This window comes from Tamandua tetradactyla, chromosome 12 (assembly GCF_023851605.1).
Source record: "Tamandua tetradactyla isolate mTamTet1 chromosome 12, mTamTet1.pri, whole genome shotgun sequence".
In the NCBI taxonomy this organism is placed as follows: domain Eukaryota; kingdom Metazoa; phylum Chordata; class Mammalia; order Pilosa; family Myrmecophagidae; genus Tamandua; species Tamandua tetradactyla.
The window spans coordinates 16676854-16696279 of record NC_135338.1 but is presented as its reverse complement, the minus strand read 5'-3'; the positions used below and the strand labels follow the sequence as shown (position 1 = coordinate 16696279).

Here is a 19426-nt window from a genome sequence, read left to right as displayed (position 1 = left end):
CACAGGTGCGGGTGAGGCCGACTGCACCCTTCGCCCTCCGCTGGGGCCGGGTCTCCGAGCAGCACTCGGGGCGTCCCGGGCAGAACCGAGTCCTGGGCTCCTGCGGTGCTCTGGGGGCCGTGGGATCTGAAGGGCAGGAGAAGGCTGAGTAATAGTTACCTTGTCTTGGGCCTTCCTTTTCCCCTTGTCTTTCTTTGCATTTTGAGTGACTCCAAAGAGAGACTGGCTGTAGTATGTCTTTGTGCTCAGTGCGCAAGGAAAGTGACCTCCCTTCTGCCCGGGACTCCCCCACAGCGGCTCAATGTAAGGTTGCCAGGGTCGGGGCTAGGCGCAGGGGTTTGATGGGAGGGGCGTTAATAAGGTGCAGGCAAGCTCCCTTGAGATGAGTTTTTTCCCCGGAAGGGTACAGAATGCAGGCAGGCCCTATGGCCTGAGGGTCCAGGGCGTCCCACACTTGGGAGGGGAAGGCTGTGCTCAAGGAGAGGAGCTTTTCAAGACTGAGGGAGGAGGGCGCCCTGAAGGGCCTGGAAGCTCCGTGGCTGCTGGGCATGGGAGGCCCAAGGATGTGGCTTGGGTGTCAAAGTAACTAACATAAAGACCCAGTTGCAAGTGGTGCACAGTCCACCCAGAGTTTGCCTGGCGTGGGTCCCCATGGCTGCTCCACCGGCTCACCAAAGCCCTTTCCTGGGCACACTGGAAAGTGCACAGGCTCGCGGGAAGACACCTGCCTGGGAAGCCCAGGAGGAACATGCAGAGGTGATGGGGCTGCAGCCTTGCAGAGCAGAGGTCCTGTTGACTTCACGATGTGATGTCAAGAATCGGAATCCAACTTTGCTCCTTCAGGCTCCCCCACCCCTAGAGACCTGGCTATCCCCCACCCCCACTCCCGAGGAGCCCCTGCTAGCTCTGGGCAGCCCCCTCCCCATGCCCTCAAGTGTACCCACCTCCCTCCCCTGGTGCCAGCAGCCAGTGCGTCATCCCTCCTCCCCACAACTGCCTCCTGCAGGGAAGAGCCTTCTATGGCGGGGCGTGGAGGTGGGCCCTATCCCCACTCGCAGGGCAGCGCCGATAGGATAGGCAAAGGTGTCAGTGGAAGGCAGACCACCCTCCTCGGCTCTGTAAAAACCACTTCTTCTCTGAGGCAGCTTATCTGAACTCTCCATCTTGTTGGCACCATGTGTCAACCCCTCTGCCCTCTGCACCCCGCTGTCACCTTGTGCCTATGAAACTTTTGCTTGGACTTCGTGGGATCCAGGCATCACATCCTGAAGTCAACAGGACCCCTGCTCTGCACGGCTGTGGCCCTAGCACCTCTGCATGTTCCTCCTGGGCTTCCCAGGCAGTTGTCTTTCCACGAGCCTGTGCACTTTCTAGTGTGCCCAGGGAAGGGCTTTGGTGAGCAGGTTGAGCAGCCATGGGGACCCACACCAGGCAGACTCTGGGTGGACTGCGCGCCGCTGGGAACTGGGTCTTTTTGTTAGTTATTTTGACACCCAAGCCCCATCCTTGGACCTGCCACTCCCAGCAGCCACGGAGCTTCCAGGCCCTTCCCGGCGCCCTCCTCCCTCAGTCTTAAAAAGCTCCTCTCCTTGAGCACAGCCTTCCCCTCCCAAGTGTGGGACGCCCTGGACCCTCAGGCCATAGTGCCTGCCTGCATTCTGTACCCTTCGGTGGAAAAACTCATCTCAAGGGAGCTTGACTGCACCTTATTAACGCCCCTCCATCAAACCCCCGGGCCTAGCCCCAACCCTGGCAACTTTACATTGAGCCACTGTGGGGGAGTCCCGGGCAGAAGGGAGGTCACTTTCCTTGCGCACCGAGCACAAAGACATAGTACAGCCAGTCTCTCTTTGGAGTCACTCAAAATGCAAAGAAAGACGAGGAGAAAAGGAAGGCCCAAGACAAGGTAATTATTACTCAGTCTTCTCCTGCCCTTCAGATCCCACGGCCCCCAGAGCACCGCAGGAGCCCAGGACTAGGTTCAGTCAGGGGTGCGCCGGGGGCTGCACGGAGACCTGGCCCCAGCGGAGGGCGAAGGGTGCAGAGTCCGCCTCACCCGCACCTGTGACCCTGCAAGGAAGGAATGAGCAGCCGCGAGAGAAAAATGCAGAGAAGCCGCAGGCCCGACGCCCGCTCCTGCTCACCTGACCGGGTGCTGTGCCTTGCTCCGGCACACACCATCGCGCACCAGCTTGTCCCAGATCAGGATCTTCTGCTTCAGCCAGGGGTAGCTCATCCTCTCCCGTGTGCAGGGGTCCCTGCGGGGCTGGCTTGGGCGGCCGAGAGTTTGGAAGGCTTCGGGGACCCGGTGTCGGCGGGAGGCGGCGGTTTGTGCGTGAAGTAGAGGCCGACGGTGGCCTCGTCCTGCTCCCGCAGGTGGCCCACGTCCTCCAGGAGGCGGCGGCGGTGCACGGGCACCAGCACCCCGATGGCGTCCAGGTCGGGGTCCCCGATCTGCCGGCACACCTCCAGGTCGTCGTAGCCGGTGTCCAGGAAGGAATGCGCGTACTGCGCGAGCCGCGGCGCCGCAGCCACTTTTAAACCACGCTGCTGCCCGTACCGGAGCCGGTGCTCCAACTTCGGGCCTCGGCGCGCGGGGACCGACAGACAGCGCGGAAGTTGTCCTCGGGCCGCGCGGGCGGCGGCGACACAGGTGCGAGCGCCTCCGGAAGCGAGCGGCAGCCGAGTGGAAGCAGCGAGCCCCGTGCGGCCGCTGACTCCGGGCGCGCGCCCTGGACACCTGAACGGGGCGCATAGCCGGGGCTGCCGCTCTGCCCGCGCGCGCCCGTACCCGTCCGAGGCTGCATCTCCCGTGTTCCCTGGCAGCGACACGGCTTTCTCCGCATGGCCGCGCACCCGGTGTGCAGCGCGAGACCCTCGTCCTCCCACGGGGGAGGGTCCTGGGAGCCGCTGGAGGTGCGCGGTGCCTTCGAGCGCCCCCCGCGTTCGCTGGGATCCCGCCTCCGTCTGGCAGGGCCCCATGCGCCTTCACTCGCCCGTCCGAGCCGGCGTGCTTCCGGCAGCTCCTGGGCCCGCACCGGGGTGGGGCACTCCTGGTGTGGCTGTGGCCTCGGCTTCCTCTGGCTGGCCAGGGGCCGAGTGCACACCTCCCGCTGCTGTTACCGCCGGGCTCAGAGATGGGGGGAGGGGCACTTTCTCAGGGATTGCGCATCCCTCCCTCGAGCACAACCTCCCTGCCCGTGGGCTCCCTAACCCTGCTCTCTTGTTCCTCTGCCGGTCCCATCCCCCACTCTGCCACTGCTCCTGCCCTGCCTCTGCCCCTACTCCTGCCTTGCCCCTACCCCTGCCCCTCACCCAGCCCCTGGCCCTGAACCTGGGCTTGCTACAGCTCCTGGCCCTGCCCCTGCCCATGACCTTGCTCCTGGCCCTGCCCCAGTCCCTATCCTTCCGTGCCCCTGTCCCTGGCCCTACCCAGCCCCTCCCCCTGGGCCCGCCCCAGCCCCTGGCCCTGCCCCTGCCCCTACCCCTGCCACTGGCCCTGCCCCCACCCCAGCCCTCAGTCCTGCCCCTGCTGCTGGCCCTAACTCTGTCCCTGGCCCTGTCATACATCTGCCCCTGCCCCAGCCCCTGCCCCTGTCCCAGTCCTTGACCCTTCTCCTGCCCCTGCCCGTGGCCTTGCCAAGCCCCTGCCACTGCCCCAGCCCGTGGTCCTGCTAATGACCATGCCCCTGCCCCTGGCCCTGCAACTTCCCTTGCCCTGCCCTTGCTCCCTGCTCATGGAGCTACGCCAGCTCCCACCCCTTGTCCTGCTTCATAACCCAAGTGATCACTACAGTGCTTTGGACAAGTGGTTGTTCAATAAATATCTGTTGAATAAATAAATGAAGGAGGCAAACATCGATGCTGAATGGATGGTAGTGTAGACATTGTTGCTGCACTAGAATTGAGGGTTTTGATCCCCACTTAAGACTACGGAATGGTAGACTTTTGGCTAGTTTAGAGATACAAAATTTTATGGATGAGATTAAAACAAAATAAAAGGGAGAAGAAAAATAATCAGATACACTGATGGAGACTATGTGGAAGAAGCAGATAGTTGCAGGGAAAGTGAGAGATGCTTAATGATTTACACAGAAAAGCAGGGATGGTACTGGAAGCCACACTTACGGACTCTGACACTTGCATAACTCTGAAGAAAAGAGAAATGAACATGAAGTAACATTTTAATGTGTTAAGCAGTTTATATATTTTCACAATTATAATAGAGATTAGCTGCATGTATTTCAAAATTGGAAGATGGTGATAGTGTCCTTTAAAAAGGGACAGGCATTTTGTGACAATGGATTAGAAAAATAGCTATATATAAAGAAGACATGCCCCAGCATGCACACACATGATGCTAGAGTATGACTGACGAAAGCAGAAGAAAGTATCAGAAATTATATTAGGAGAGTATTCTTCAAGGTTTCTGGATAGATGGAAGACACAGATAGTTTGCTTCTGATAGAGATCTGAAAGTTGACCCTGTGCCAAGTTACAGCTGGGGAATTTCAGTTATTAAGACGCTGGTAGAGTTCTCAACCTGCTAAGAAGCTGCATTTTTTGCGAGCTCATGACGTGCTTTGACAAACTGCTGACAGTCACACTTGCTGAAAGATAGGCCATTAAGAAAATAATTCTTCTTGCTCTAGCTCTGACATCTAGGAAGAATTATTGGCAAAGTGGAAGGAGCTGATGCTTGGGGGCAAGTCACTGTGGCATTGTTTGTGATAACCACAGTGGGGTAGCCTGGCATGGTGGACCATGGGATATGGGCTTCAAGAGGTCAGATTTCAAAGATCAGGTAGAAGAGGAGTGATTTCATGGCATGTCAACTCCAAGGGATGATGCCTGCAGGTTTGGGAAGTTCTTAGAAATAAAATTCTGATTCTGCAAACAGTAAGCCATGCAAGTAAAAAAATTATGGAGTATTTCTAAAAAAAAAATTCAATCTTTAAATAGAGACATAACCAGTGAACTCAGATTTTTAAAAAACAGGTATGTGATAGAAAAATGGGGTACAAATCAATGAAAAAAATTCCCAGTGTGGTCTTCATGTATAAGAATAATGTCCAGAAGATTGGGGTACACTGAGGTTTGTAGAAAGTGCCACAGACAATGAGATGGACTGTTATATTCAGAGCAAGAAAAATAGCAAGGAAGAAGTAGGGCTACAACACTTGAGAAGAAGAAGTATTGTTAACAACCCAGTAGAATTCCTTGTATCACCTTTGTTAAGATTTATCTCCATATTAAAAAGACTGGGGCAAACATTGGAACAGAAGGCAAACTCAAGGCAAATAAAGAGATGCAGGAACATTAGTAGGTCTATGAGTACAAATTTTATGAAGCGAATGAATGGCATCTTAGGGTACTCTGAATTGCTATGTGTTATTGTAGGGAGATTGTGGCGACTGGGCAAGATGTGGTGTGGCCGAGATCAGACAATTATCCTAATAGTTTTTTTTTTTTTTTTTTTTAAGAAAAAAGGTGATTTCTGAAAGCTATATAGTAGTTTTGTTTGGTTAAAATCTTAAGGAAGATTGTTTTAGACATTAAAAATATTTTATTTTGAAAATGTCAAATATGGACAAAGCTGATACGCCCATTTCTGTCAATATTTAGCCACATTTATTCATCTGTTACAACCCTTCCTCTTATTTTTGTCAGGGAATTTAAAAACAATCCCAGTGTATCAGTATTCATTTAAAAAATAAGAAAGGGTATTTTTATACATAACTATGCCAGCAAAGGCGGCTTATTAAACTAAGGTTTGTGATTTACCAGAAGTAGAAAATGATCATTGGAACATAGAGTAGAGTGACAAAAAGTAATACTAGATTCATCTCATTTCTTCCTTTGAAGGGATTTCCTGGCAGCAAATGTGGTACTGTGCATTTTCATTTAAGGAATCTGACAAGGTCTCCCTAATTTGGGAATGAGATGGAGACATATAAAATGAATTTTAGCATTTGATTAAAATAATGGAATCCTGTTCAATTGTAAGGAAATTTCTAATCTTAATCTTGTCATTTAAAAAATATTTTTGCCAATAACTTGGAAGAAGGTAAAGAAGGTCTGCTCATTCAATTTTTAGATAACAGAATCATTAACTAAAAAAATATTGTTAGCTGCAGGATAGACTGAATCCAATATGCTGAAATTCAACCCGGATAATCACATGGTTCTTTACTCATTTACAAAAATTCTGCCCTAAGAGACATGATTTCAGTTGTCAGCAAGTACACAACTGACTAAAAGTGTGATGTAGCTTTCAAACAAAAGGGAATGTGATTCCATGTTGTGTGAATACACCTAAGTGTCCAGAAACAGAGTACTTTTAGCCCCTTTTTTTACTCTGCCACAGTGGGCCACTTTAAGAGTATTTAGATGGATTGAATGGCCAAGGGATATAAAAAGGAATTACCAATATGTGTAAGAAACAAGCCATGTAACATCAACCAATCTGTGGAGAAAACTGGGAATAAATAATCTCAGAAAAGAGCAAATTTGGGTGCTGTCATAGTCAGGTTCATGTGTCAACTTGGCTAGGTGGTAGTACCTGTTTGTCTGGCTGGGCAAGTGCTGGCCTGTCTGTTGCTATGAGGACATTCCATAGAATTGAATCATGATCACATTGGCTGCATCCACAGCTGATTCCATTTGTAATCAGCCAAGGGGAGTGTCTTATGCAATGAGTGATACTTAATCTAATCACTGGAAGCCTTTTAAGGAGGATTCAGAAGAGACAGGCTTTGAAACTTCCTGCTTCAGCCAGCAAGCTTCTCCTGTGGAGTTCATCCAGACCCTCCATCGGACTCATCAACTTCACAGCCTGCCCTAAGGATTTTGGACTCTATGTTCCTGTGGTTATGTGAAACACTTCTATAAATTTTATGTCTTCAGATATTTCCTGCTGATTCTGTTTCTCTAGAGAACCCTAGCTAATACAGCTTTGTACTGGGCATAGGGTGGTTCTTAAGAAACAGAATCTTAAAAATGGGTTTTTATGACTAGTTTTCTACTCTGACTGGACTCAAAGGCACTAAGGACTCTGATTCCTGTAATCATAGTGATACCACCAATCTATGGGGTGGGTTGGCAAAATAGATAGTCAAAATATCACCATGGATTCTTCTAATGCATCGCTTGTATGAAGCCAGGCTCTGGAGGATAATGTTTCTGACACCTTTACAGAGTTTTGTGGAAATAGGAGGTATAGAGATGTTGGCTGGTTGTTGTTAGATACACTGTATACATCAATGAGTGAAAGGGCTGGGCCTAAGTCTTCAAATGAGAAGCTTACGTGCCATCTGACAGATGTAAACATTTCTAAGAGTGCCCTGAAGAAAAATCGTATTTCCTGTAGCCGTACACTCGAGATCTCCCAAAATCAGACTCTGAATCATATTTTTAGAGTAGCAACTTTATAATGTAAACTGAAATCGCAGTCTTTTTTGGTGTCTGCTGTTAAAGTGAGGCATTCATTGGAAAGGAGTGGGACACTGAAAAATGGGATGGTGACATATGGATTGATAATGGCGGTGGAGAGGTTGAAATCCCAGGTCATGCTGAGTCTTCTCTAGATAACCCTGTAATAGTCTGCCCTGAGGATATAGCCACCTCACCTTCAGCCTGCCCTGAGAAGTTGGCCACCCAACCTCCACCTGAAGGAATTAGCCCTAAAGGGATCAATCATGTTTCACCAAATGAAACTACAAATGAAGCAAATGGCTTGGAAGATACTTCTAATTCTTTCCATGACCCACCCCCACCATCCCTCATTTCTTCTGACCTATAACTAGACTGAAGTCCCAACAGGTCCCTAAAGGTGAGGTACAAAGTGTCACCCATGAGGTGGTACATTATACTTCAAAAGAACTGTGTGAGTTTTCCAATTTATATAGACAGAAATCAGGGGGATATGCATGGCAATGGATTATAAGCATGTGGGATAATGGTGGGAGGAATATAAAGCTGGGTCAGGCTGAATTTATTGATTTGGGCCCACTAAGCAGAGGTTCTGCATTTGATGTTTAACTCAAGGGGTTAGAAAAGACATCGACAGTTTGTTTGGATGGTTGGTTGAAACATGGATCAAAAGGTGGCTGACATTACCTGAGGTTGAATTGCTAGAACTGCCCTGGTGTAATGTGGATGAGGGGATCCAGAGGCTTAGAAAGATTGGAATGTTAGAGTGGATTTATCATGCAAAACCTGCTCTTACACCCCAGGAATGTCCAGAGGATGCACTTTTTACCAGAAATGAGAAATAAATTTGTGTGACTAGAGCCATCATCCCTGAAGTGCTCTGTAGTTGCACTTCTCTGTAGGCCAGATATTACTGTGGGAACTGCTGTCAATGAGCTGGAATCCTTAAACACAATTGGGATGACCAGATCCTGAGTTGGTAGAATCCAGGTGGCAGCACTTAATTGCCAAAGACAATGTGGATGTGGCTATCATAGTAGACAACAGATTCAAAGCAGGAGTCAAAATAATCTGACTTGCAGAGACTTATGGCATTGGCTAGTAAATCATGGGGAACTAGAAGTACAATAGATGGGCAGTCTACTAAATTCTTGTTTGAGCTGTATAAACAGAAGAATCCAGGTCAAGTGAGCAGAAGTCTAACCTGAATTACAAAAACAGAGAGTCATGGCCCCTTAATCAATTTCCAGACTTGAGAAAGTTTTCAGATCCAGAGCTCTTGAATGAGGGGAGGCCAGGTCCCTTTGGGGGGAGAACCCTGTTACACTGCCACAAATCTATACTGTTAATCTTCCTCCAAGCCTTCCCCAAGGAGACCAACAGCCTTTCACCAGGGTAACTGTGCATTGGGGAAAAGGAAATTATCAGATATTTGGGGGATTATTAAATATTGGTTCAGAAGTGACATTAATTCCAGTGGACCCAAAACATCACTCTTATCCATCAGAGTGGGGGCTTATGGAGGTCAGGTGATCAATGGAGTTTTAGCTCAGGTCTGTCTCACGGTGCGTCCAGTGGCCCCCCAGACCCATTCTGCAGTTATTTCTCCAGTTACAGAGTGCACAATTGTAGTAGACATACTGAACAACTGGCAGAATCACCATGTTGGCTCTTTAACTCATGGAGTGAGGGCTGTTATGGTTGGAAAGACCAAGTGGAAGCCACTAGAGCTGCCCCTATCTAGCAAAATAGTAAATCAGAAACAATAGTGGATTCCTTGAGGGATTGCAGACATTACTACCACTCTTAAGGACTTGAAGGATGCAGGGGTGGTGATTCCCAGCACATCCCCATTCAACTCTCTTACTTGGCCTGTGCAGAAAACAGATGGGTCTTGGAGGATGACAGTGTATTATCATAAGTTCAACCAGGTGGTAACTCCAGTTGCAGCTGCTGTTCCACATGTGGTATCATTGCTTAAGCAAATCAATGTGTCCCTTGGTATTTGGTATACAGCTATTGATCTGGCAAACGATTTTTCTTAATAGCTGTTAGTAAGGACAACTAGACACAGTTTGCTTTGCTGGCAAGGTCAGCAATATACTTTCACTGTCATACCTCAGGGATATATAAACTCTCCAGTCCTATGTCATAATTGTCTCCACAGGGAATTTGATCATTTCTCCCTCCCATCATCACATTGATCCATTATATTGATGATATCATATAGATTAGACCTAGTGAGCAAGAAGTAGTAACTACTCTAGATTTATTGGTGAGGCTTTTGCATGTCAGAGGATGGGAGAAAAATCCAACAATAATACAGGGGCCTTCCACCTCAGTGAAATTTCTAGGTGTCCAGTGGTGTGGGGCATGTCAAGATATCCCTTCTAAGGCAAAGGATAAATTGCTGCATCTGGCCCCTCCTATGACCAAAAAATAGGCACAACACCCAGTTGATCTCTTTGGATTTTGGCGACAACATATTCCTCATTGGGGTGTGGTACTCTGGTCTATTTATTAAGTGACCAGAAAAGCTGCTAATTTTGAGTGGGGACCTGAACAACAGGAGGCTCTGTGACAGGTCCAGACTGCTGTACAAGCTGTTCTGCCACTTGGACTATATGATCCAGCAGATCAAATGGTGCTGGAAGTGTCAGTGGCAAATAGAGAAGCTATCTGGAGCCTTTGGCAGACACCTATAGGAGAATCACAATGCAGACCCTTAGGATTTTGGAGCAAAGCCTTACAATCTGCTGCAGATAACAACACTCCTGTTGAGAAACAGCTTTTGTCCTGCTACTGGGCTTTAGTAGAGACTGGACACTTAACTATGGGCCACCAAGTTACCATGAGAAATGAGTTGCCTATCATGAGCTGGGTGTTGTCTGACCCACTAAGCCATAAAGTTGGGTATGAACAACAGCACTCCATCATAAAATGGAAATGGTATATACAAGATGGGGCCAGGGCAGGTCCTGAAGACACAAGTAAGCTACATAAGGAAGTGTCCCAAGTTTCCATGGTCTCCACTCTTGCCACATTACCTTCTCTTTCCCAGACCAGAGCTGTGGCTTCTTGGGGAGGCCGTTACATTGACTGAGGAAAAGAAAACTTGGGCCTGCTTAACAGATGGTTCAGCATGATATGCAGGTACCACCTGAAAGTGAACAGCTGCAGCACTCAAACCCCTTTCTGGGGTGTCCTTGAAGGACAGTGGTGAGGAGAAATCCTTCCAGTGAGCAGAACTTTGAGCAGTGCACCTGGCTGTTCATTTTGCTTGGAAGGAGAACTGGCCAGAGGTGCATTTGTGTACTGACTCATGGGCTGTTGCTAATAGTTTGGCAGGATGGTCAGGTACTTGGAAAAACCATAATTGGAAAATTGGTGACAAAGAGGTCTAGGGAAGAGGTGTGGATAGACCTTTCTGAATGGGCTAAAAACATGAAGATATTTGTGTCCCATGTTTGAAGTCACTGCTGGTGACTTCAGCAGAGGAAGGTTTTAATAATCAAGTGGATAAGATGACCCGTTCTGTGGATACCAGTTAGCCTCTTTCCCCAGCAACTCTTGTCATTACCCTATGGGTTCATGAACAAAGTGGTCATGGTGGTAGAGATGGATATTATGCATGGGCTCAGCAACATGGACTTCCACTCACCAAGGCTGACCTGGCTACAGCCACTGCTGAGAGCCCAATCGGCCAGCAGCAGAGACCCACACTCAGCTTCTGATATGGCACCATTCCCTGAGGTGACCAGATGGCTACATGGTGGCAGGTTGATTGCATTGGACCACTCCTTTCATTGAAGGGGCAGTGATTTGTTCTAACTGGAATAGAAACATATCCTGGATATGGGTTTACTTTCCCTGCATGCAGTGTTTCTGCCAAAACTGCCATCCATGGACTTACAGAATGCCTTATCCATTGTCATGGTATTCCATACAGCATTGTTTCTTATCAAGGAACTATACTTCACAGCAAATGAAATGCGGAAATGTGCATATGCTCATGTAATTCTCTGGTCTTACTATGCTCCCCATCATCCAAAGGCAGCTGGATTGATAGAATAGTGAAATGGCCTTTTGAAAACTCAATTATGGTGCCAACTAGGTGGCAATACCTTTGAAGGGCTGGGGTAATGTTCTGCAGGAAGCTGTGTATGCACTTACCATCTACTGCAGATACAGTCCACTGTATGGTGCTGTTTCTCCCATAGCCAGGATCCATGGGTCCAGGAAAAAAGGGGTGGAAGTGGGAGTAGCACCACTCACTATTACCCATAGTGATCCACTAGGAAAATATTTGCTTCCTGTCCCTGTGAACTTGAGCTCTTCTGGTCTACAAGTTTTAGTCCCAAAATGGGGAGTGCTTCCACCAGTAGAAACAACAATGATTCTATTGAACTAGATTCTAAAACTGCCACCTGCTCACTTTGGGCTACTCATGCCCCTGGATCAAGAAGTCAAAATTATGTTCCTGGCTGGGGTGTTTGACCCTGAGTATCAGGGCGAAATAGGACTGCAACTACATAATGGAGGTAAAGAAGAGTTTCCCTGGAATATAGGAGATCCCCTAGGGCACCTTTTAGTACTACCATGCCCTGTGATTAAAATCAATGGAAAACTGCAGCAACCCAATCCAGGCGAGACTACCAATGGATCTGAAACTTCAGGAATGAAGGTTTGGGTCACCCCACCAGGCAAAGAACCATGGCCAGCTGAAGCACTTGCTGAGTAATGGCAACATGGAATGGGTAGTGGAAGAAGGTAGTGATAAATACGAACTACTGACCACGTGATCAGTTACAGAAATGAGGAGTGTAATGCTGTTTTGTTTATGTCATAGTATTTAAATTGTAAGATATCATGTTTAAGAATGAATATTACCCAAGGACTTGTATCATATTCTGGGGAGATTTAATGTGTTTCTGGTTGTATGCAGGAAAGTTGAGTATTGTTAGGTAAGGAAAAAAATGTGTCTTTTATTGTTTTCTATTTAGAACTTAAGTATAGTTTAAGGTGATGTGTGTAGCTGCCAAGTTGACAAGGGGTGGACTGTCATGGTCAGGTTCATGTGTCAACTTGGCCAGCTGGTGGTACCTGTTTTTCTGGTTGGACAAGTGCTGGCCTGTCTGTTGCTATGAGGGCATTTCATGGAATTAAATCATTATCACTTTGACTGCATCCACAGCTGATTCCATTTTTAATAAGCCAAGGGAACTGTCTTCTGCAATGAGTGATGCTTAATCTAATCACTTGAAGCCTTTTAAGGATGATTCAGAAGAGTCAGGCTCTCTTCCTGCTTTGGCTAGCGAACCTCTCCCGTGGAGTTCATCCAGACTCTTCATGGGAGTTGTCAGCTTCACAGCCTGCCTTGCGGATTTTGGACTGTATGTTCCTATGGTTACATGAGACACTTTGATAAATTTTATGTCTTCAGATATTTCCTGCTGATTCTGGTTTTCTCGAGAATCCTACCTAATATGTGCTGTGATAAACATCTTCTGATATTTGAAGGGTTGTCATGTGATTGTACAATTTGAGTTTTTGTGAAGACTTTGGTGTTAGCCTTTTTTGTAATGTTTTTTTTTATTTAAGAAAACAAACACTAGAACCACCAATAATGAATATTTTAGTTAGCTTAACAATATGCATATTTAAATAAAGTATCCATATAATCATTGTAAAGCCTGTGTTTGCACAGTAAATTTCATAAACCAGCTTAAAATTAAGGCAACAAGGAAAAAATCTTTAAATTCAGATAGCAAAGTTCTTAAATTCAAATGGGTGTTATCATTTTAACCAGTAATAGAACTTGCAGTGAGAAAGATTTTGGCTCAAGATAAGGAAGAATTTTCTAATGGTCAGAGTCATCTAAAGTGGAACATGTATGATTTTTTATTTTATTTTATTTTATTTTTTTATTAATTAACGGAAAAAAATTAACCCAACATTTAGAAATCATACCATTCTACATATGCAATCAGTAATTCTCAACATCATCACCTAGATGCATGATCATCGTTTCTTAGTACATTTGCGTCGGTTTAGAAGAACTAGCAACACAACAGAAAAAGATATAGCATGTTAATATAGAGAAAAAAATAAAAGTAATAATAATAGTAAAAAAAAAGACAAACAAACAACCAGACAGACAAAAACAAAAAAAACAAACAAAAAAACACAAAACAAAACAAAAAAAACAAAACAAAAACCTATAGCTCAGATGTAGCTTCATCCAGTGTTTTAACATGATTACTTTACAATTAGGTATTATTGTGCTGTCCATTTTTGAGGGTTTTTTTTTAACTTTTTTATTAATTAAAAAAATTAACAAACAAAACATTAAGAGATCATTCCATTCTACATATACAATCGGTAATTCTTGATATCATCACATAGTTGCATATTCATCATTTCTTAGAACATTTGCATCAATTTAGAAAAAGAAATAAAAAGAAAACAGAAAAAGAAATAAAACGATAACAGAGAAAAAAAGATTATACATACCATACCCCTCACCCCTCGCTTTCATTTACCACTAGCATTTCAAACTAAATTTATTTTAACGTTTGTTCCCCCTATTATTTATTTTTATTCCATATGTTCTACTCTTCTGCTGATATAGTAGCTAAAAGGGGCATCAGACACAAGGTTTTCACATTCGCAGAGTCTCATTGTGAAAGCTATATCATTGTTCAATCATCATCAAGAAACATGGCTACTGGAACACAGCTCTACATTTTCAGGCAGTTCCCTCTAGCCTCTCCACTACATCTTGAACAACAAGGTGATATCTACTTAATGCATAAGAATAACCTCCAGGATAACCTTTAAACTCTGTTTGGAATCTCTCAGCCATTGACACTTAGTCTCATTTCACTCTTCCACCTTTGGTCGAGCATTTTTGAGCTTTTGTATCTAGTCCTGTTGCACAGTCTGTATTCCTTTGGCTCCAATTACCCATTATCTTACCCTGTTTCTAACTCCTGCTGGACTCTGTTACCAAAGACATATTCCAAGTTTATTCTCGAATATCGGTTCACATCAGTGGGACCATACAGTATTTGTCCTTCAGATTTTGGCTAGACCCACTCAGCATAATGTTCTCTAGGTCCATCCATGTTATTACATGCTTCATAAGTTTATCCTGTCTTAAAGCTGCATAATATTCCATCATATGTATATACCACAGTTTGTTTAGCCACTCTTCTGTTGATGGACATTTTGGCTGTTTCCATCTCTTTGCAATTGTAAATAATGCTGCTATAAACATTGGTGTGCAAATGTCTGTTTGTGTCTTTGCCCTTAAGTCCTTTCAGTGAATACCCAGCAATGGTATTGCTGGGTCGTATGGCAATTCTATATTCAGCTTTTTGAGGAACCGCCAAACTGCCTTCCACAGTGGTTGCACCATTTGACATCCCCACCAACAGTGGATAAGTGTGCCTCTTTCTCCGCATCCTCTCCAGCACTTGTCATTTTCTGTTTTGTTGATAATGGCCATTCTGGTGGGTGTGAGATGATATCTCATTGTGGTTTTGATTTGCATTTCTCTAATGGCCAGGGACATTGAGCATCTCTTCATGTGCCTTTTGGCCATTTGTATTTCCTCTTCTGATAGGTGTCTGTTCAAGTCTTTTTCCCATTTTGTAATTGGGTTGGCTGTCTTTTTGTTGTTGTTGAGTTGAACAATCTCTTTATAAATTCTGGATACTAGACCTTTATCTGATATGTCATTTCCAAATATTGTCTCCCATTGTGTAGGTTGTCTTTCTACTTTCTTGATGAAGTTCTTTGATGCACAAAAGTGTTTAATTTTGAGGAGCTCCCATTTATTTATTTCCTTCTTCAGTGCTCTTGCTTTAGGTTTAAGGTCCATAAAACCGCCTCCAATTGTAAGTTTCATAAGATATCTCCCAACATTTTCCTCTAACTGTTTTATGGTCTTAGACCTAATGTTTAGATCTTTGATCCATTTTGAGTTAACTTTTGTATAGGGTGTGAGATATGGGTCTTCTTTCTTTCTTTTGCATATGGATATCCAGTTCTCTAGGCACCATTTATTGAAGAGACTGTTCTGTCCCAGGTGAGTTGGCTTGACTGCCTTATCAAAGATCAAATGTCCATAGATGAGAGGGTCTATATCTGAGCACTCTATTCGATTCCATTGGTTGATATATCTATCTTTATGCCAATACCATGCTGTTTTGACCACTGTGGGTTCATAATATGCCTTAAAGTCAGGCAGCGCGTGACCTCCAGCTTCGTTTTTTTTTTCCTCAAGATGTTTTTAGCAATTCGGGGCACCCTGCCCTTCCAGATAAATTTGCTTATTGGTTTTTCTATTTCTGAAAAATAAGTTGTTGGGATTTTGATTGGTATTGCATTGAATCTGTAAATCAATTTAGGTAGGATTGACATCTTAACTATATTTAGTCTTCCAATCCATGAACACGGTATGCCGTTCCATCTATTTAAGTCTTCTGTGATTTCTTTTAACAGTTTTTTTGTAGTTTTCTTTATATAGGTTTTTTGTCTCTTTAGTTAAATTTATTCCTAGGTATTTTATTCTTTTAGTTGCAGTTGTAAATGGGATTCGTTTCTTGATTTTCCCCTCACCTTGTTCATTACTAGTGTATAGAAATGCTACAGATTTTTGAATGTTGATCTTGTAACCTGCTACTTTGCTGTCCTCATTTATTAGCTCTAGTAGTTTTGTTGTGGATTTTTCCAGGTTTTCGACTTATAGTATCATATCGTCTGCAAACAGTGATAGTTTTACTTCTTCCTTTCCAATTTTGATGCCTTGTATTTCTTTTTCTTGTCTAATTGCTCTGGCTAGAACCTCCAACACAATGTTGAATAATAGTGGTGATAGTGGACATCCTTGTCTTGTTCCTGATCTTAGGGGGAAAGTTTTCAATTTTTCCCCATTGAGGATGATATTAGCTGTGGGTTTTTCATATATTCCCTCTATCATTTTAAGGAAGTTCCCTTGTATTCCTATCTTTTGAAGTGTTTTCAACAGGAAAGGATGTTGAATCTAGTCAAATGCCTTCTCTGCATCAATTGAGATGATCATGTGATTTTTCTGCTTTGATTTGTTGATATGGTGCATTACATTAATTGATTTTCTTATGTTGAACCATCCTTGCATACCTGGGATGCAAGGATGCAATCCTGCTTGGTCATGATGTATAATTCTTTTACTGTGTTGTTGGACACGATTTGCTAGAATTTTATTGAGGATTTTTGCATCTATACTCATTAGAGAGATTGGTCTATAGTTTTCTTTTTTTGTAATATCTTTGCCTGGTTTTGGTATGAGGGTGATGTTGGCTTCATAGAATGAATTAGGTAGTTTTCCCTTCACTTCAATTTTTTTGAAGAGTTTGAGGAGAGTTGGTACTAATTCTTTCTGGAATGTTTGGTAGAATTCACATGTGAAGCCATCTGGTCCTGGACTTTTCTTTTTAGGAAGCTTTTGAATGACTAATTCAATTTCTTTACTTGTGATTGGTTTGTTGAGGTCATCTATTTCTTCTTGAGTCAAAGTTGGTTGTTCATGTCTTTCCAGGAACCTGTCCATTTCATCTAAATTGTTGTATTTATTAGCGTAAAGTTGTTCATAGTATCCTGTTATTACCTCCTTTATTTCTGTCAGGTCAGTAGTTATGTCTCCTCTTTCATTTCTGATCTTATTTATTTGCATCCTCTCTCTTCTTCTTTTTGTCAATCTTGATAAGGGCCCATCAATCTTATTGATTTTCTCATAGAACCAACTTCTGGTCTTATTGATTTTCTCTATTGTTTTCATGTTTTCAATTTCATTTATTTCTGCTCTGATCTTTGTTATTTCTTTCCTTTTGCTTGCTTTGGGATTAGTTTGCTGTTCTTTCTCCAGTTCTTCCAAGTGAACAGTTAAATCCTGCATTTTTGCCTTTTCTTCTTTTCTGATATAGGCATTTAGGGCAATAAATTTCCCTCTTAGCACTGCCTTTGCTGCATCCCATAAGTTTTGATATGTTGTGTTTTCATTTTCATTCACCTTGAGGTATTTACTAATTTCTCTTACAATTTCTTCTTTGACCCACTCGTTGTTTAAGAGTGTGTTGTTGAGCCTCCACGTGTTTGTGGATTTTCTGGCACTCTGCCTATTATTGATTTCCAACTTCATTCCTTTATGATCCGAGAAAGTGTTGTGTATGATTTCAATCTTTTTAAATTTGTTAAGACTTGCTCTGTGACCCAGCATATGGTCTATCTTTGAGAATGATCCATGAGCACTTGAGAAAAAGGTGTATCCTGCTGTTGTGGGATGTAATGTCCTATAAATGTCTGTTAAGTCTAGCTCATTTATAGTAATATTCAGATTCTCTATTTCTTTATTGATCCTCTGTCTAGATGTTCTGTCCATTGATGAGAGTGGGGAATTGAAGTCTCCAACTATTATGGTATATGTGTCTATTTCCCTTTTCAGTGTTTGCAGTGTATTCCTCACGTATTTTGGGGCATTCTGGTTTGGTGCATAAATATTTATGATTGTTATGTCTTCTTGTTTAATTGTTCCTTTTATTAGTAGATAGTGTCCTTCTTTGTCTCTTTTAACTGTTTTACATTTGAAGTCTAATTTGTTGGATATTAGTATAGCCACTCCTGCTCTTTTCTGGTTGTTATTTGCATGAAATATATTTTCCCATCCTTTCACTTTCAACCTATGTTTATCTTTGGGTCTAAGATGTGTTTCCTGTAGACAGCATATAGAAGGATCCTGTCTTTTAATCCATTCTGCCAGTCTATGTCTTTTGATTGGGGAATTCAGTCCATTAACGTTTAGTGTTATTACTGTTTGGATAATATTTTCCTCTACCATTTTGCCTTTTGTATTATATATATCATATCTGACTTTCCTTCTTTCTACAGTCTTTTCCATACCTCTCTCTTCTGTCTTTTTGTATCTGACTCTAGTGCTCCCTTTAGTATTTCTTGCAGAGCTGGTCTCTTGGTCACAAATTCTCTCAGTGACTTTTTGTCTTAGAATGTTTTAATTTCTCCCTCATTTTTGAAGGACAATTTTCCTGGATATAGGAGTCTTGGTTGGCAGTTTTTCTCTTCTAGTTAATTAAATATATCATCCCACTGTCTTCTAGCCTCCATGGTTTCTGCTGAGAAATCTACACATAGTCTTATTGGGTTTCCCTTGTATTTGATGGATTGTTTTTCTCTCGCTGCTCTCAAGATCCTCTCTTTCTCTTTGACCTCTGACATTCTAACTAGTAAGTGTCTTGGAGAACGCCTATTTGGATCTATTCTCTTTGGGGTGCGCTGCACTTCTTGGATCTGTAATTTTAGGTCTTTCATAAGAGTTGGGAAGTTTTCAGTGATAATTTCTTCCATTAGTTTTTCTCCTCCTTTTCCCTTCTCTTCTCCTTCTGGGACACCCACAACACATATATTTGTGCGGTTCATATTGTCCTTGAGTTCCCTGATACCCTGTTCAAATTTTTCCATTCTTTTCCCGATAGTTTCTGTTTCTTTTTGGAATTCAGATGTTCCATCCTCCAAATCACTAATTCTATCTTCTGTCTCTTTAAATCTATCATTGTAGGTATCCATTGTTTTTTCCATCTTTTCTACTTTATCCTTCACTTCCATAAGTTCTGTGATTTGTTTTTTCAGTTTTTCTATTTCTTCTTTATGTTCAGCCCATATCTTCTTCATGTCCTCCCTCAATTTATTGATTTGGTTTTTGAAGAGGTTTTCCATTTCTGTTTGTATATTCAGCATTAGTTGTCTCAGCTCCTGTATCTCATTTGAACTATTGGTTTGTTCCTTTGACTGGGCCATATTCTCAATTTTTTGAGCATGATCCATTATCTTCTGCTGGCATCTGGGCATTTAGACAGATTTCCCTGGGTGCTGGACCCAATAATTTTGAAGATTTTTCTGTGAAATCTCTGGGTTCTGTTTTTCTTATCCTGCCCAGTAG

The 19426-nt window shown here is 43.7% G+C and overlaps 1 protein-coding gene across 1 annotated transcript in view; it reads left to right on the top strand.

Moving 5' to 3' along the window:
- The first annotated feature begins 2980 nt into the window (after positions 1-2980).
- LOC143651335 (cadherin-15-like) overlaps positions 2981-19426 on the top strand; it is a 37564-nt gene continuing 21118 nt past the window's right edge. The window contains 2 exon segments of the mRNA XM_077122289.1: positions 2981-3200; positions 3586-3783. Coding sequence (XP_076978404.1) covers positions 2981-3200; positions 3586-3783 — 418 coding nt within the window.